This window comes from Rattus norvegicus, chromosome 19 (genome assembly GCF_021556685.1).
Source record: "Rattus norvegicus strain SHRSP/BbbUtx chromosome 19, alternate assembly SHRSP_T2T, whole genome shotgun sequence".
Lineage (NCBI taxonomy): Eukaryota > Metazoa > Chordata > Mammalia > Rodentia > Muridae > Rattus > Rattus norvegicus.
The window spans coordinates 54185098-54203525 of record NC_141552.1 but is presented as its reverse complement, the minus strand read 5'-3'; the positions used below and the strand labels follow the sequence as shown (position 1 = coordinate 54203525).

Below are 18428 nucleotides of genomic sequence, written 5' to 3'. Positions count from 1 at the left end.
AGTGTGTGTCAGGCAACTTGTTGTTTTTTGTTTAGGGTTCCCTGAAGATGGCACACATGCAATCTTATAAGTATAAAAACAAAAACAGGAAATGCAAAGAGAAAAAAATCTGACCTCAGTGTGCATTTTACTGTTACCTTAAGGTAATTCAGGTGCTACAGAAACCAAAAAATATACATACCTGACCTGACATTCAAAGACATTAAATATACTTCAGGGAATATTCTAATCCTTACTAAATAAAGCAGGCTTAGAAGTAAAAAATAAAATTTGCTTGGTCATTTTGCTTGCTTAATAAAGGTCACAACATTGTTTAAGTATTAACACCATATTAAGAATAAGAACCTGCCATCACTATAAAAGAAACAGTCTTTAACATTTAAAAAAACAGAACTGCTGGGAATGTGGCTCAGTTAGTGGGAATGCTTGCCTAGCGTGCATGAATCTATGGGTTGATTCTCATATAATCAATTACACATACATACACCTGCATTCACAGCACTGAAGGAAGAAGATCAGAAGTGTAAGGTCATTCTCAGCTACATAACAAGTTTAAGACCTGCATCCACTAACTGAGACTCTGATCACAAAAAAATAAATTACTAGCACCTACCTTGCAAAAGAGAGTTGGAAAGTGGTCTGGAGTCATAGGGGCATAGGACAACTCAGACAGCACGTCCACAGCTCGAGGGCCAATCAGATTGAGGGCTATAGGGTAAAGAACAAGAGATGTCCAGCCTCTCCAGAGGAACAGTTTCTTCTGAACTTGTCCACTGTCCTTGTTTCTTTACCTACTACTGTCATAGATTACACTGCCAAGAGCAACTTTTTTTTTTTTTTTTTTTTTTTTCCGGTTCTTTTTTTCGGAGCTGGGGACAGAACCCAGGGCCTTGCGCTTCCTAGGCAAGCGCTCTACCACTGAGCTAAATCCCCAACCCCAAGAGCAACTTAAAGGATAGTTTTCTCGTTTACAGTTCAAGGTCAGTACATCACGGCGGGGTCGTGGAGGCATCAGAAGTGTGCAGCAGTTGGCCTGACATCTACAACTGGGTACTGGCAAAGGCAGACTGCTTATAATAGTACAGGATCCATGGCAGGGAATGGTGCCGCCCAGTGGGTGGGTCTTTCTACCACAATTGACATGGTAATTTCCCACAGGCAAGTACATTTATCTCCCAGGTGATTCTAGATTTTTGTCAAATTGGCATTTCAGCTAACCACATATCCATATAGAACTTGGTCTACAGCTGGTGAGACTTATAAAAAATGTCCCTTTATTTAGGGACCTGAGGTTCAATGGCAAGTACCTGGGCTCTGGTACACAGTCCGCCGACAGACCTGCTGAATGCAGTTGCTGACTGGCTGGTGTGAAGAGGCTGCCTGGCTAGTGTGGGTCTTCTCCAAAGTTCACAGGAAGGGTGTATCTTACAGTCTCTGCAGCAAGATCAGGGTCACCAGACCAAGATCTAACCAAGAGGTCACTTCCATGGCTGGTCACATACTGACAACTATGGTTCTCTTTCTCTTCCTACAGGATAGAAGAAACTCCCATCCCAGAACAGGATCTGGAGAACTGTCTCTCCATCCTAGACTCTGCTGCCTGTGACAGAATTGCAGATAACTGCTCTAGTACAGGCTAGAACACAACCAGCCTTCAGTAATACTCGGTACTTGGCCAAGCTGGTGGCAGGAAGCTAATCATAATTGCTGCTAATCAGAATGAAGGTCTAGGTAAGATGAATGGGTTATAAGATGAACACAAGCCACTTTTCTACTTCCTCTGTGTGGTTCCCAGGGATGGAACTGAATAAATAAATTGAATGATCAATTATCTGTGTTCACAGTGTCTTATTTTCCTTTAAAGATTTATTTGCTTAAGGAGTATACAGTTTGGTTTTTTTTTTTTTTGTTTTTTTTGGTTCTTTTTTTCGGAGCTGGGGACTGAACCCAGGGCCTTGTGCTTCCTAGGCAAGCGCTCTACCCCTGAGCTAAATCCCCAGCCCCTACAGTTTGTTTTTATGGGTCAGCTCTGGCTGTCCTACGACTTGTCATGTAGACCAGACTCAGGAAGATCCACCTCCTTCTGCCTCCTGGATGTTATGACTGAAGATATGCGCCATTACAGGTAGCTAAGGGTTAAAGATCTGCTGATTTGTTACATGCTCATGGATGTTTCACATTCATCTGTGCCCCACATTATGGAGTATCCGTGGAAACTACAAGAGTCCACTGGATATGAGCTGCCATGAGGATGGTAGGAAGTGAACCAGAGTGCTCTACAAGAACAGCCGGTTCTCTTAACTGAGCCATCTCTCCAGTACCAATGATGTTTGTATTTTTGTTTTATGTGCAGGGGTGTTTTGCATTTATGGATGTATGCAGATACTCAGGACCTCTGGAAGAGCAGTCAGTGCTCTTATCGACTGAGCCATCTCTGCAGCCCCACCCCAGTGTGTCTCGTTAACACTAATCTGATGCTCACTTGTAAAGTCAAAGATCAGTAAGGGACACATAGCAGAAGCTCGTCTGCACCTGCTGCTCTCCCGGGCCGCCCACCCTGGGAAGGCTCACCTGTGTACTTCCAGGTGACGTCTTCCAGCAGCAAGTTGCTGTCTTTCGGCAAGTACTTGTGAAGCCAGGCCCAACAGTGGACCTGCTGATCAGTTGGAGAGATCATGAAGAAACTGAAAATGAAAACCCCCAAATAATCAAAACCAAAAGGCAGAAAAGGAATAGAGAACTTAGAACAATCTCTTGGGGCTGGAGAGATGGCTCAGTGGTCCTGAGTTCAAATCCCAGCAACCACATGGTGGCTCACAACCATCTGTAATGAGATCTGATGCCCTCTTCTGGTGCATCTGAAACAATCTCTTAACTTTCAGGAAGGGTATTTCACCATTCTAGATTCTACACCAATAATATCAAATTTACACAGATTTACTAACATTCATAAAGAATCCTTTCCCATCAGGGTGACTACACCCAGTTTTACAAAGTACAACTTCTTCTGTTCTTGTGTTTTTAAACAAAGTCTCGTTTTATAGGCCAAGCTGGCCTGGAACTCCTCGAGTAGCTCAGGTTGGCCCCAAACTTGTGTTAAGCCTTCACACTCCTGACACTACAGCTACCCTGTGGTTCTTCTCTGTGTTTGCCTTTGCTGATTTGTGTACAGGTGACTAGAGATTTAGACAGTTCATGAAATAGTTTGGTCCCTAGAACTGTGGCCTCTAGAGAAATATTAAGTGCTCTCGCCCAGAGCCCCTGAACTATGTTTAGTGGAGGGAAGAGAAGGACGTAGCAGTCAACTCACCTGCGTTTGGTCAGGCGAGCAATGCTGCAGTCATTTTCGTGCCCTCCATATTCATTGAGCATGCCAGTGTGAACAATGTGGCCTACAGGCACATCTAGGTCATTGGAGAAAAGGTACTGCAGACTTTCTAATGCCTGGTCCCCAGTGGACTGCAAGGAAAGGGATAAGGCGGACAGTAAACAGAGGAGCACCTAGCTGCATGACCATGCAGCACTGCTCCTTACTGAGGAGATCCAATGATACAATACCTATGTGACACCACTTGCCGGTTTACTTTCCTATAAGAAGCTACAAGGAAGTCTAACTGTCAGTACTTAAAGTAAATGAGCCTTTCTAAGTTAATCACAAACTGTTACAGGAGCTAAATTTCAGAAAAACATGATTATACAGATGAAACACTAAAATAGTGTAGAGTTCTTCCAGAAGCAGTTTTGAAATATCAGATGAAAAACAGGCATTCCGGGGCTATTGAGGTGGCTCAGTGGTCAAGAAAACTGGCTGTACTTACAGAGATCTTGAGTTCAATCCTAGCAACCACAGGGTGGCCCACAGCCATCTGTAACTAGAGCCCATGAGATCCAATGCCCTCTTCTGGTGTACAGATACAGATGCAGACAAAACACTCACATACACAACAAATCCTTGCTGGGCTGGTGGTGCACACCTTTAATGCCAGCACTTAGGAGGCAGAGGCAGGTGGATCCCTGAATTGGAGGCCAGCCTGGTCTACAAAGTGAGTTCTGGGATAGTAAGGGCTACATAGAAAATCCTATCCGAGAGAGAGAAAGGGAGGGAGAGAAGGAGGGAGAGTGGGAGGATGGGAGGGAAGGGAGGGGGAAAAGGATGGGAGGGGGAAAAGGAGAAAACTAACATGAAAGAAAGAAAAGAAAAACACTCAATAAGTATAAAATCTTTCCCCAAACTTTAAAAGTTTTGGTTCCCAAATACTTACAGTTATTTCAAATTTTGTGAAAGAAGACATGTCAATGACACACACAGCTTCCTTACAGCATTTGACTTCAGACTCCACAATATCAAACCAGTCTGGCTTGTAGAAAGTCTTGCTCTGTTCTAATGCAAGAAGGTCTATGAAACAGAAAAAAAAAAAAAAAAAAACAAGGTAGAACGAAAAAGAGTTTTGACACTGAGACGTCCCCATATATTTTATTATGGCCTACAAGACATTTTTCCTTTCAGGAATAATTCTAGCTACAGGCAATTATTAAATACCAGTTTTAAGAAGGGGGTAGAACTGCCTCAGTAGTGCAAGTGCTTGCTATGCAAGCATGAAGACGAGTTTGGCTCTATAAAGTGTGCATCTATAAAGCTAGGTGAGAAAAAGTAAGATTCTGTCTGAAAAAGTAAGGTGGAGAACAACAGAGAAAACAACACAAATCTCTGGTCTACACAAGGATACAGAAACACACAGACACACATGTAACACGCACACGCGTGCACACACATGCGCACAAAGGGTGGTGGTTTCTGCCTGTAATCCCAGCACTTGAGATGTTGAAATTAAGAGGACTGATGAGAATTCAAAGCCAACCTGAAATATTAAGTTCTAGGCTAAAATGTGGGATTCTGTATCAAAAAGACAGACAGACACATTCTTACCCTTGTTGGGTGGAACAAAGTACTTTGGCCTCTCAAATCCATGTTTCTCCATCCATCTGGCTCCTTGAGCATCCAGCCGGTCATAAAGAGGAGATGTGCGCAACTGCCTTCCAGTCTGGAAATCCCAACGAGGAACCTTCAGATCGTATATCAGAGCTAGAACAGATAAACAATCTGTCAGCTGGCCCTGGAGCACAGGCTTGCAATTCCAGAGACCTGGGTCACTAAGTAGGATTTCAAATTCAAGGTGTACCTGGGCTACCAACGAGGTTCCAGCCAAGCAAGGCCTGGGCAACTTGTGGTGAACTGGATTAGTATGGCCCCCCTAGACTCATACATTTGAAAGTTAGGTTCTTAGCTGGTAGAACTATTTTGGGAAGGATTAGAAGGTATGGCCTTGTTAGAGAAGATATGTCACTAGGAGTGGACTTTGAAGTTTCAAAAGCCCACACCTCTAATTTGCAGATATAAATCAGCTACTGTTCTAATACAATCTTGCCTGCCTGCTGCCACGCTCCCGACCATAACAGTCACAGACTCACTCTCTGAAACTATGCACAAGCCCCCAGTTAAATGATTCCTTTATAAGTTGCCTTGTTCATGGTGTCTCCTCATAGCAAGAGAAAAGTAACTAGGACTGCAACATAGCAAGTCCCCATCTTAGAGTAAAAAAATCAAAAACAAAGCACTGAGACAGATGTACTTGCTTAGCATGCATCAGGCTCTGGGGTTCGGTCCCCGCTACCATAAAAAAAGGGGTGTGGTGGAGGTAAGAACAACATCTCTGCAAGTACAAGCACTGGCTGCCCTTTCAGAGGATCTGGGTTCATTTTCTAGCACCCACATGGTGGCTCACAACTGTCCTTTAACTCCAGTTCCAGGGGTTCTGATGCACTCTTCTGGCCTCCATAGATATCAGGCATAAATGTGGTACACAGGCATACACAAAAGCAAAATATGCATACATATAACATTTGCAAATAAATTTAAAACAAAACATAAACCCTAGCAATGGAAATGCACACGATTTAATCCCAGTAGGGGCAGGTGGATCTCTGAGTTCAGGTCAGCTGGTCTATGGAACATGTTCCAGAACAGTGAGGACTACACAGAAGCGGTTTTAAAATTAATTAATTAATTAATTGAAGAGGGTTCATGAAGTCTGTCAAAGTCCAGAGTCACCCACTGAACTGAGAAGAACTGAGTAACCAACACCCATAACAGCCTGGAATTACTCCAACTCAGAAGAGAAGAATTAGCAAGGGAATAGCTCAAGTGTCTGCTGTCACCCAATGAACGTCTAGTTCAGAAGAAGGAAAGATGTGTAAATATTGGCACTATCTTGCTAATAAACACTAGCAAGCAATTTACACCTGTTTACATTTTTAGTTCCAAATTAGTAGGCAGAAACAATAGGAGAAAGTGGGTCTAAATCTTGCAAAACTCCAAAGCATAGATGAAGGCAATATCTTTCTGAGGAGGTGGGGAGGGTCTGGTTTTGAGACAGGGTTTCTTTGTGTAGCCCTGGCTGTCCTCAAACTCACAGAGATCTGTCTGCCTCTGCTCCACTTCCCCAAGTGCTAATACAATCTTAAAGTGTGCACCGAGAGCTGGAGAGATGGCTCAGCAATTAAGAGCACTGCCTCCTCTTCCAGAGGACCTGAGTTCAATTCCCAGGCCGTGAACCACATGGTAATGTGATCTGATGCCCTCTTCTGGTGTGACTGAAGACAGTTATTTATTTATATACAATAAATAAACTTTTTTTTTTTTTTAAAAAGTGTGCACCTAGCTTGATGAAGGCTGTGTCTAAAGAGGACACAGGTGATTTTGTTTTTTAAGTTCAAAGACAGGTATGCAGGCATACACCGTTAATCTCAGCACCCAAGAAGCATAGGCGGGGAGATCTCTGTGAGTTGCAGGCCAGCTAGGAATACAGTGAGAAGCTACCTTGGGGGAAAAAGCATGTTAGAGACCAGCTGCTTTACACAGCAAGTTCCAGGCTAGCCGGAGCTACAGACGGTGTAAAAAGGCACTTGATTCTTTGCTGTGCTTCAGGGACCCTCATGGTTTACAGACTTTACCTTTAATATGTAACCTCTTTTGAGGAGGGTTTATGACACCTTCATTTGGTAGTTATGCAATCTGAAAGGTAACATTATTCACACAACAAAGCTAAAATCCAAATTAATTCCTGTCCCTTTTTTGTTTTAATATTTTATTTTTGGAGCTGGAGAGATGGCTCAGTTTAATAGCACTAACCCCTCTTCCAGAGGACCTGAGTTCAATCCCTAGAAACCTGTGTAGTAGGAGAGGCCAACTCTACAGAACTGTCCTGACCCCACATCTGCCCTGCCCTGTGATGTGTACCCACAACACATACAGACACACAACTACACATAACAGATGGGAGGGAGGGAGGGAGGAAGGGAGGGAGGGAAGGAAGGAAGGAAGGAAGAAGACAGACAATGGGTATTGGTGATTGGTAAAGAACTTGCTAACATTCAAGAGGCCCTCAGTCCTAGGTGGAGGTGGGGAACAGGGATGGGGACACGACTGGTGGCACACACCTGTAATCCCAGCACTTAGGAAATAGAGGCAAGAAGATCAGGAGTTTACGGCAATAGTAAGTTAAAGACAGCCTGGATTCAATGATACTCCATCTCAAAATAATGATAAAACTACCCAATGACCTCACAACCTAGGTGGGAAGTTGAGTAGCGTCAAGGCCACTCGAAAGGCTGCATTGCTAGGACACACAGGAAGCTGCGACACATTAGCTTGCAGGTTACAGCCTCTCCCTACTCCTAGCCTGGCCCAACATGGAAAATGCTCCTAGTGTCAGGTACGGCACAAATCCCTACCCTCAGACCGAAATAACCAGAGATGAGAAAGAAACCCAATTCAGAATAGTTATTAGAGGTAAGGAAAAGCCCTGACTGGTAAAGCAAGCCACTTAAAGATGCTGAGTCGACAGCCAGAATACAGCAAATACAGAGGCGAATGCCAGCAGCAAACCACTGAACTGAGAATAGGACCCCCGTTGAAGGAATCAGAGAAAGAACTGGAAGAGCTTGAAGGGGCTCGAGACCCCATATGTACAACAATGCCAACCAACCAGAGCTTCCAGGGACTAAGCCACTACCTAAAGACTATACATGGACTGACCCTGGACTCTGACCTCATAGGTAGCAATGAATATCCTAGTAAGAGCACCAGTGGAAGGGGAAGCCCTGGGTCCTGCTAAGACTGAACCCCCAGTGAACTAGACTGTTGGGGGGAGGGCGGCAATGGGGGGATGGTTGGGAGGGGAACACCCATAAGGAAGGGGAGGGGGGAGGGGGATGTTTACCGGGAAACCAAAGAATTATTATTACGTATTAAATAAATTTAAAAAAAAATTAAAAAAACAAAACAAAACAAAACAAAACAAAAAAAAAAGATGCTGAGTCGAATAAAATTAGAATAAAAGAACACTCACGCATAACTTCCATGACCCGGTGGCGCAGAAAGGTGCGGCTGCCCTGGAGGGCTCCAAAGCGCTGCAAGTCCAATTCCCAGACGTTTTCAGAGGGGTAACCATACACCATCCATTCAGCTAGGAGCCTGTTCAGATGGAGACAGAAAGCGCTGGGCTCAGATGGGACAGAGAGAACAACTCAAGTACTATACAGACCAAGGACCACTGAAGCAAGACTGTGCTGTCACAGACGCTGAGCGACTCTAGACAGTTTCCTCCCATTTCCTAACTAAACAAACATGGACCCAACTACTATTCTCATAAAACCCCAATGAGGATTTTTTTAGATGGGGTCTCTATACATAGGCCCTGGCTATCCTGGAACTCACTATGTAGACCAGGCTGGCCTCAAACCCAGAGAGATCTGCATGCCTCTGCTTCATGAGTCCTGGGATTACAGGAGAACGCCACCATACTCAGTTTTTAAGGATTTTTAAAAATTTTTATGTGTATGGGTGTTTAGTCTACATGTGAATTTGTGTGCCAAAACAGCTGGTGCTTACAGGGCTGGAAGAGAGTGCTGGATCTGCTGCGACAGGAATTACGGGTGGTTGTCAACTGCCATGTAGATTTCAACTCTGATAACAGAATCCCCAAGAAAGTGTTTAAGATAGAAGCCATATGTATGAAGAGAGCAACGTGTTCCTTTTTTACAGAACAGTCACTTGGAGACAGCTATATGGTTATCTCACCCTGTCTCTCTCCAAATGTCTCTGAGACATCTTCTGTTTTCACAGCCACCTAAACAGACTTCATGAATCTAACCTTTTCTTTTTTATTACTGTGCATGTGTATACGATGGGAGCTGGCACTTCTGAAGTCAGGATACCTGTAGAGTCTTTTCTCTCCCTCTGCCTTTACAGAGATTCCTAAAATTGAACTTAGGCTTGTGCAAAAAGCCCCTTTCCCACTCAACCATCTCACTTTAATTATGATAAAATACATTTGATCCTTGAAGAGTATGATTTTGGACAGAGCAGATAATTTTATTTCTGGATTTTTAAAAATTGCTGCTTTGGGACAATTAGAAAAACAAAACAAAACAAAACCAAACTCATTCACCCTACAAATATCAAAAACACTGAGTTAGAAGGGCTGAAGAGATGGCTCAGCAAAATAAGAGCACATAGAAGTTCAGTTGCCAGAACTCACCCTTTAACTTCAGCTCCAGCAAGAAGATTCGACACCTGGCTACCACAGGCACCTGCACTCATGTGCACATATTTATTCATATTCTCTCTCTCTCTCTCTCTCTCTCTCTCTCTCTCTCTCTCTCTCTCTCTCTCTCCTGGCTACCACAGGCACCTGCATCCATGTGCACATATTTATTCATTCTCTCTCTCTCTCTCTCTCTCTCTCTCCTGGCTACCACAGGCACCTGCACCCATGTGTGCACATATTTATTCATTCTCTCTCTCTCTCTCTCTCTCTCTCTCTCTCTCTCTCTCTCTCTCTCTCACACACACACACACACACACATATGTATAGTTAAAAATAAAACACTTTTTAAAAGAGAAAAACAGATGGGCTGGAGAGATGGCTCAGCAGGTGAGAGCACTGGCTGCTCTTCCTCAGGACCCAAGTTCAATTCTCTGCAACCACATGGCAACTTACAACTGTCTGCAACCCAGTGCCAAGTGATTTGGGACCCTCACAGACAAACATGTGGCAAAAAACCAATGCACATAAAATAAAAGTAAATAAATCATTAAAAAAGAAAAAAGGAGCTAAGGCAGTAGTGGTATGAACCTTCTGTCCCAGCATCCAGGAGGTAGAGACAGGTGGATCTCTGAGTCTGTGGCCAGCCTGGTCTACATAGTGAGTTCCAAGAGGACCGGGGCTATATAAAGAAACTCTGTCTTGAACCCCCACCCCTTAAAAAAGGTTTACCAGAATGTATCAAATACATATAAATAGTACTATTTACTAGCAAAATATAAAATATATAAATATATTTCAATATATAAATTTAAAATTAGGTTTTTTGGAGTGGGGGTAGGGGTGATTTGTTGGGTTTGTTTTTCTAGACAAGCGTTTCTCTGTGCAACAGCCCTAGCTGGAACTGGATTTGTAGACCAAATCTGGCCTCGAACTCAGAGATCCTCTTGCTTCTGCCTTCTGAGTGCTGGGATAAAGGTGAGCACCACCATGCTGGCCCTACTTTCCCACTCTTAACCCAGGCTGAACAGAAATCACGACGTAGTCGAGGCTAGTCTCAAAGTCACTGCAGTCCTCCTCCATCAGTCCCCAAGTGCTAGGATTACAGGCATGTGCCACCATATCCAATAGTCAACCTTTTTAACCTGAGGATAAAGTGTCCTATGCTGCCGAGAGTGACCTTGAACACCTGACCCTCCTGTGCTTGACCTCCTAAGAGCTGGAGCTGTGTGAATACAGCTGATCAACTATTGCTAAGTGTGTGGCACAGTGGAGTCGAGCGCGCGTGCCCGGCTGTGTAACCACTCACAGTCCACTTAGGAGCTCCGTCCATCCTGCAGAACCGAGTGAGATAGCAGACCTATCTAACGAAACTCCACATTTTCTCTTCGCTGGGCAACCGCCATTTTTCTTTGTTCCTATGACTACCCTAAGTACCCCCACATAAATAGAACTGTACAATATTTGTATCCTTCTGTGACTGGCTTTTTTTTTCAAAACAGAGTCTCACTATGTAGTCTTGACCAGCCTCAAATTTACAGAGATCCACCTGCCTCTGCTTCCCAACTGGGATTAAAAGCATGCAGCACCACTCCCAGCTGATTTTTCTAAGAACCTATTTTTAAACTAAAACTTTAACAGCCTAGCATGATTGCCTATTTCACTTACCATACCTGGCTACTCCTAACCTTACGCAATCAAAACATTTGTTGAAATTGAAAAATTAAAATAAAATTTTTTCCACAGGTTGTGGCTAACTAAATGACTGAGTTCCTAAAGCATTATATTTAGTAACATTTATGGAATATGAATAAAGCAATTACCATGAAGATAATAACTCTCAAATACATACCGTTATTTACATTACTGTCTGCACACACACCGTATTAACAATGAACAATCTGAAAGGGAAGAACTTAGCAAGCTGAGGTGTCCACAGGTGACAACGTAGAACAGACTTACTTTCCAGCTCCTCCGCCCAGCGACAGGCCAGCAGAGTTCATCCCTGCCAGGACAAAGTAGCCCTGGACGACAGGGGACTCGCCCATGATGCACTTCATGTCTGCCGTGAAGGTCTCAGGGCAATTCACCAACTTCAAAATCTCCACAGACTCCAATCCTGGCATCCTGCGCAGGAGGGAACTCAACAGGGGCTCTGAGCAATCAAAATAAACCCAAACAGAGTCCTCACCTTTAGGGAATTAAACTTTTCAAGTACTTGTACTTTTTACTCCTCTTTTTTTTTTTTTGGTTCTTTTTTTTCGGAGCTGGGGACCGAACCCAGGGCCTTGCGCTTCCTAGGTAAGCGCTCTACCACTGAGCTAAATCCCCAGCCCCCTTTTTACTCCTCTTAAAAAATTCTTTAGAGGAAACTTTTCTGAGAGTCATTTGGTTACTAAAAGATGAAAATTGGTGGGATTACAGAACACACCTACAAAATGCCTGGCCTTCAGAGTCAGAAAAATCATACTTTACAAAGGCAAGGAGCCACACAACAAAAACACAGAAGGCGACAAACAGCAATCCTGAAGGGGTCAAGGCGTGTGGGAAAGGTCTTAGAGACCAGCTAGCGTTCCCATGAAAGACAGTGTTTCCTATACTAAGATGGATGAAGCATGGGCTTGCACTTTGTTCTATACTATCACCATGGGACAGTGGTGACAGAAGCAAACAGGATTGACTGGTTGATGGACACGAGGGTTTAGTCCCCATAAGCAGCAGTTTATTCTTGTAACACCCACCAAGGATGGAAGAAAAGTCAGGAGGTCTTTTCATACCCTTTCAACTTATAACCATGTAACTACAATAATTATTCAAAAAGACAACATTACTTAGTCTTAATAAAGACCACATCAGCAAAATAATTTACTTTCACAATCCTCCTGCCTCAGCCTCCCATATGCTGGGATTAAAAGCAAGAATACATCACCATGCCCAGCTTTGTAGAAACCTCTTCAATTGCATTAAGTCTTACAAAAAGAAAGACCCCTTCCCTTCTAGTCTAAAGCTTTAGCAGTGACTTAAATGACTAACTGGTAAGTCAGGTTCATCAAGCAAATCTGTAGGCCCTGCCTCCATGGATCTCAGCAGTAACCACACCCTCAGTTCAAGCAAACTCTAGACTGTTCTTTATGCTTACTACTGTACTTTCTGGAGCTGTCTTAAAAATACATAAAAAACCATTCATGAAGACACCCTGACAAATGTAAGATCTTAGATAAGTAGAAGGCATTGTTGCTGTAATTTACTTCACATACCAAAGTGATCCCAATCTTCCCGAAGGTTCTGAATTTCCAACTGGTTCTTGCCTTCAGTGAAAATAGGTTTTGGGTTCTTCTCAAAGCCTCCAGACAAGACGCCACCCTGCCAGTTCCTAATGTAAATTCTTCCGTCCGCATCCACGACGGCTGAAGGAAAAGAACACGGACGTGGGACAAAGGAAAAGAACAAGGGTTAGAGACCATCTAGATCCCTAGATGTTGGCCTTACCAACATCACAGCATCCAGTAAATACAGGCATCCGTTGGTCTTAGAGCACCCTTGAAGGCCAGGCAGCAGTAGTGCACGCCTTTAATCCTAACACTGGCAGGTAGTGGAAGGTGGAGTCTGAGGCCAGCCTGACCTACAGAGTGAATTCCAGGACAGGCAGGGCTACTGTCTGCCTCAAAACACCAAAAGAAAAGGGGAGGAGGGAGGGAGGGAGGGAGGAGGGAGGGAGGGAGGGAGGGAGGGAGGAGGGTAGGAAAGAGAAAGACAGACAGACAAAGAAGTAAAATAACCCCCTTTTCTTTATTCCATGTTTGTAACCATTAGATCACCAAGTATGTAGACTACCTATACAACTGATACCATTCTAGTTGAAAAGTACAAAAGTTATATTCCAAATTCTCAATGAACTATATTAGGGATTAAAATCATCTTTAAAAAGAAAAAAATCAAACAAACAAAGCAGGGCAGTGATGGTGCATGCCTTTAATCCCAGCACTCAGGAGGCAGTGGCAAGTAGATATCTGTGAGTTTGTGGCCAGCCTGGTCTAAAAAGCGAGTCTAAGATAGCTAGGACTATTACAGAGAAACCCTGTTTCAAAAAAATCAAACAAACAAAAAACCAAAACCCAAAAACATCCTTAATGGCATCTTCATTTTGGCTATTTTTTCCTAAGAAGTAATCAAAGAAAAGTCAGACTTGAATTCCCCGCCTTTTACATGCTCCAGGAAAGAAAAAAGTTCTCTAGATGAAATGTGTCTTTAATGAAGTTTTCCTTTCAAAGGACAAGATACTCGCTAGCAAGGAGATGAAATTATTTTTAAAAAGAACGAAAGAAAGAAAAAGTACAAGTCCTCACTTGGTGTGCTGCTCTGCAGAGGGGCGTCGCAGGGACGAGTCAGAAGGTAGAAGTGCTCACAGGCGTGCAGCGGGATACTAACCGGCTCCTCGCTGGACAAACCCAGCTCATACGCCCACTACAGCAGGCAGTTTGCGGGAGAAGAGGAACAGAAACACAGTCAGTAGCTGCTGACTAAGATGATATTACCTTACCCAATGTGGAGAAAGACTACCAAACCTCTAGCTGCTCATCGCTGAGGACTAAGTATAGGTTTTTTGGTTTAGAATATAATTCAGGATTACCCAGTCCAAATAAGCAGTATAGTATCTGAGACCAGTAAAATGATAATCTTCTACCTCCACAGTAAAAAGTCCAAATTTAAATAAAGTCAGAAACCCAGTAGTACTGTGGCCAACCTACCTGACCAGCACAGTTGACAAAATACTGGCATTCGATCTGCCCTTTATCTGTGTCCACACCAGTAACTCGACCTTTTTTGGTCAGTACATGAAGAACACTTGTCCGGTCATAAATCTGAACACCTATTTCAAAACAAAGAAAAATGAAGGTAAGGTATTAGCCAGGCGGTGGTGCTGCAGGCCTTTGATCCCAGCACTTGGGAAGCAGGAGGATCTCTGTGAGTTCTAGGTCAGCCTGGTCTACAGAGCAAGTTCTAGTACAGCCAGGGCTACACAAAGAAACTGTCTCAGAAAACCAAAAAGAAAGAAAAAGAAGGCACATTATTTCATGTTACAATATTAAGGTCTCTGGAGGGCTGGAGAGATGGCTCAGCCATTAAGAGCACTGACTATTCTTCCAGGAGTCCTGAGTTCAATTCCCAACAACCACAATTCTGGCTTATAACCATCTGTACTGGGATCTGATGACACTCTTCTGGGTGAAGGCGTACATGCAGATACAGCACTCATATTCATAAAATAAATAATTTTAAAAAAGTAAGTTTTCTGAAGCTGATTCTCTATTCCAAAAAGGTACTAAAGAAGCTGGATCAATACTTTAAAAACCGAACCTCAGCTCAGTACGGTGACATACAATGGTGCTTTCAGCACTTTGGAGTCTAAGGTTTGGCCACATGGCCAGTTTCAGGCCAGCCTGAGCTATACAGTGAAACCCTACTTCAAAAACAAAACAAAACAAACAAAAAAAAAAAAAACAAAGCCATACAGCTCAGTAGTAGAGGATCTATCTGCCTGGCATGCCAAAGCACTGGGTCCAATTCTCAGCACTATAATAAGTCATAAAGTATATGTAACACTCTGGATATTAAGTCATTCTCTAATTCACTCCGGATCCTGTGTAAGCTATAGATTAAACTCCCAACCCATTCTCTAGCCTTGGCACTTCTCAAATCCAAGAGCAGGGACTCCCGTAAGTCTGACACGTATTAATCAGCACAAGTAGTTCCTTAGAACAAATGGATACTATTTAAAAATACAGTATTATGAAGGTTTAGGTAAATATTAAGGCCTAGGTAGAATTTTAAGGCCTAGGTAACTGTTAGCTGGCTAGCCTGCCATTAAAAGGAAACTTTCTCATGTTTCTGCTGTTACTAGGAAACTTTCTCATGCCCAAGTTGATTACATATTCTGTTATGTTCTGTGCCCTTGGAAACCAATCAAGATAGAAGTTAGTACTACTTCTTTGTAAAGTTACCCACAATAAGATTGGACCCAAACCAACCACTCAGTGGCACTTCCTGTACCCATGTATAAGCTTTTACAGTATTTGCTTTTATAAGCTACCCCTGGGATGGACCCTAACAAAAGAGTGACACTTGCACCAATGTAAGAAACTATTTGGAATAAAACTTCCATTTTGAGTAGGGGTCAAGTATAGTTTAAGTTCCCAAGACCTCCCTGGGAACTGACATCCTAACTTGGCAAAAAGAGACACGTACATGGGTAACTGACATCCTGGTTGGCAAGTTAGGACATGAATATTAGACAAGGCAAGTCCCCTGCCACAGCTGAATACCCCAACCAATAGGAGGAGGATAAATGTACAAAAAGACATGTTCCTAGGGAAATCCCCTATTCCTAAATTCTGACTGGTGGAATAACTTGGCACAGTGTTTGTAGATTTTAGGCTTAAAAATCCTGTAGAATCTTACTTCAGGATCGCAGTCCAGTTCCTGAGTCTGGACCATGGCCCTGACTGACAGTCCTGGGGTGTATGCTCAATAAACTATCCTTGTCTGATTGAGATCGTTTGTATGGTTTCTGAAATGACTCCTGGATCCCAACACAGTGCAGTGGTCAAAACTGGGAAACTGAGTATCTCATACCTTTCTTTGTCCATAACTAAGCTGGTCTTAGTCCTACTGTGATACACTCTCTTAGATAACCCCTTCTTTCCAAACTCATGCTAAATAATAAGGAGGAGGAGGAGGAAGAGGAGGAGGAAGAGGAGGAAGAGGATGAGGAGGAGGACGAGGAGGATGAGGAGGAGGAGGAAGGGGGGAGCAGCAGCAGCAGCAGCAGCAGCAGCAGCAGCAGCAGCCATATAAACAGACAAAACTCTGCTCACCATTCTGGGAGGCAGCACTTGCCAGGGCAAGAGCCACATCAGCAGAGGACACTACTGCGTCCTCAGGAACGTGCATGGCTCCCACCAGATCATGCACATTGAGGAGAGGATGAAGTTCGGCCACTTTCTTCGGGGAGATGATCTCAGAAGGTATACCTACAACACTGTACAAAACACAAGGGGACAATGACATTTATGGGCTCTCTGACAGAGGTCAAGCATGCAAAGTCAGGAGGGGTGTGCAGTCTTAGTCTAATAAGAGTATGTAGTTCTCAGGGGTGGGGATTTAGCTCAGTGGTAGAGCACTTGCCTAGCAAGCGCAAGGCCCTGGGTTCGGTCCCCAGCTCCGAAAAAAAAGAAAAAAAAAAAAAAAGAGTATGTAGTTCTCATACGCACTTCAGCCTTGAGTTGATACGCTTCAGAGAGATCAACCGGTCCTGAGTTTGGGCCAGAGAGATTGAGCCTGTCCTTAAGTAACCTGTAAAAAAAGTCAATCAAATGAGTGGTCCAATGGGATCTACTAGATTTATAGGTTAGACCTATTATGAATCATCCAGCAAAGTGCAAACATATCAGAGACATAACTACTCTCAGCTCACAGTTCTGTGAGGGTCAACTAGAATTCTAACTCCTTCCCCAACACAGCCAAACAACAAGCTATTACCTAGACACAGGCGAGTGGACCTTCTTAGAACATTCAGTCTTGAGTAAGCGGGTGAATGACTGAAGAGTCCTGCAGAAGCAGTAATGTCTGGGCAGCTTATTCATCTCCCCTATATCTTGGCTCCCTAGCCTTTCTACAGCTGGAAGTTTCCTGGAATTAAGTGATTTAATAAGTTTTGATTCCTCTTGGGTGGGAAGGTTTTTCCCAAACCAAGACACAATGCCATCTCTAGTTCATCTTCTTTCATGTTGATTTTTTTCTTTTAAAAAAATTTTTCATAGCCAGCCCTGATATGATAGCACATACACTTGGTAGGCAGATTCTGTGAGTAGGATCTCTGTGAGTTCAAGGCCAGTAGGATCTACATAGCAGGTTCAAGTCTAGCCAAAGCTACATAGTGAAACTCTATCTCAAAAAAATTAATATTAATGTATTTAGATGAGTATATATACAAATGCCACAGCATGTGTGTGGTAGTTGGAGGACAACCTTCTCAGGGATCAGTTCTCTCCTCCTACTATGAGTTCAGCAAGAAGTTTAACCTACCAAACCATTTCACCAGCTTTCCCTTGTAGGGATACTGTTTTAATGTACTGTGGAACAATTGTCTCTGTATTACCCAAATGCTGATTTCTGAACCAGCAGAGATCTGATTACAGGTAAAATTTTGGTACTGATAAGCATCTCCTGACCTAGTATTTTATAAACATTGTTCTCCATCACCTTCTGATTGGTTAAAATAAAAGTCTATGGCTTATGGCAAAAAGCAGAATAGTGAGATGGGACTTCTGGACAGAGAGGACCTCTGAGAGAGAGAGCACGGGAGATTCAGTCACCAAGACATGGATGGATGAAACTGAAGAGAGGCAACCAGCCATGTGGCAGAACTTAGGAGACTATAAACTGGGTAACTGAGTTACGAGTTAGTGGAAAACAATGCCTAGCTGTATGGCCTAAGCATTCATAAATGAATAGAAGCTTCCATGTCATTCAGAACTGGGGCAGGCATAGAAAAGGCCCGCATGGCTACATTCTCATATTCTTTCTCTCGCGGAAGAGCAGAAAATGCTCATAACCATTGAGCTATCCCTCCAGCTCCCTGTTCTGGTTTTTTTTTTTTTTTTTTTTTCTTTTCTTTTTTTTTTTTCGGAGCTGGGGACCGAACCCAGGGCCTTGCACTTGCTAGACAAGCACTCTACCACTGAGCTAAATCCCCAACCCCTGGTTTTTTTTTAAATCATACATGATCATTTATTATATACTCATGATTTGCTTACGTGTTAT

General features: G+C 43.3%; 1 protein-coding gene across 1 annotated transcript in view; it reads right to left on the bottom strand.

Annotated features, from left to right (window-relative positions):
• Pdpr (pyruvate dehydrogenase phosphatase regulatory subunit) overlaps positions 1 to 18428 on the bottom strand; it is a 44654-nt gene that overhangs the window by 10715 nt on the left and 15511 nt on the right. The window contains 12 exon segments of the mRNA NM_001107430.2: positions 614 to 708; positions 2572 to 2684; positions 3311 to 3459; positions 4263 to 4396; positions 4928 to 5083; positions 8409 to 8533; positions 11568 to 11760; positions 12863 to 13012; positions 13952 to 14069; positions 14354 to 14475; positions 16481 to 16644; positions 16877 to 16958. Coding sequence (NP_001100900.1) covers positions 614 to 708; positions 2572 to 2684; positions 3311 to 3459; positions 4263 to 4396; positions 4928 to 5083; positions 8409 to 8533; positions 11568 to 11760; positions 12863 to 13012; positions 13952 to 14069; positions 14354 to 14475; positions 16481 to 16644; positions 16877 to 16958 — 1601 coding nt within the window.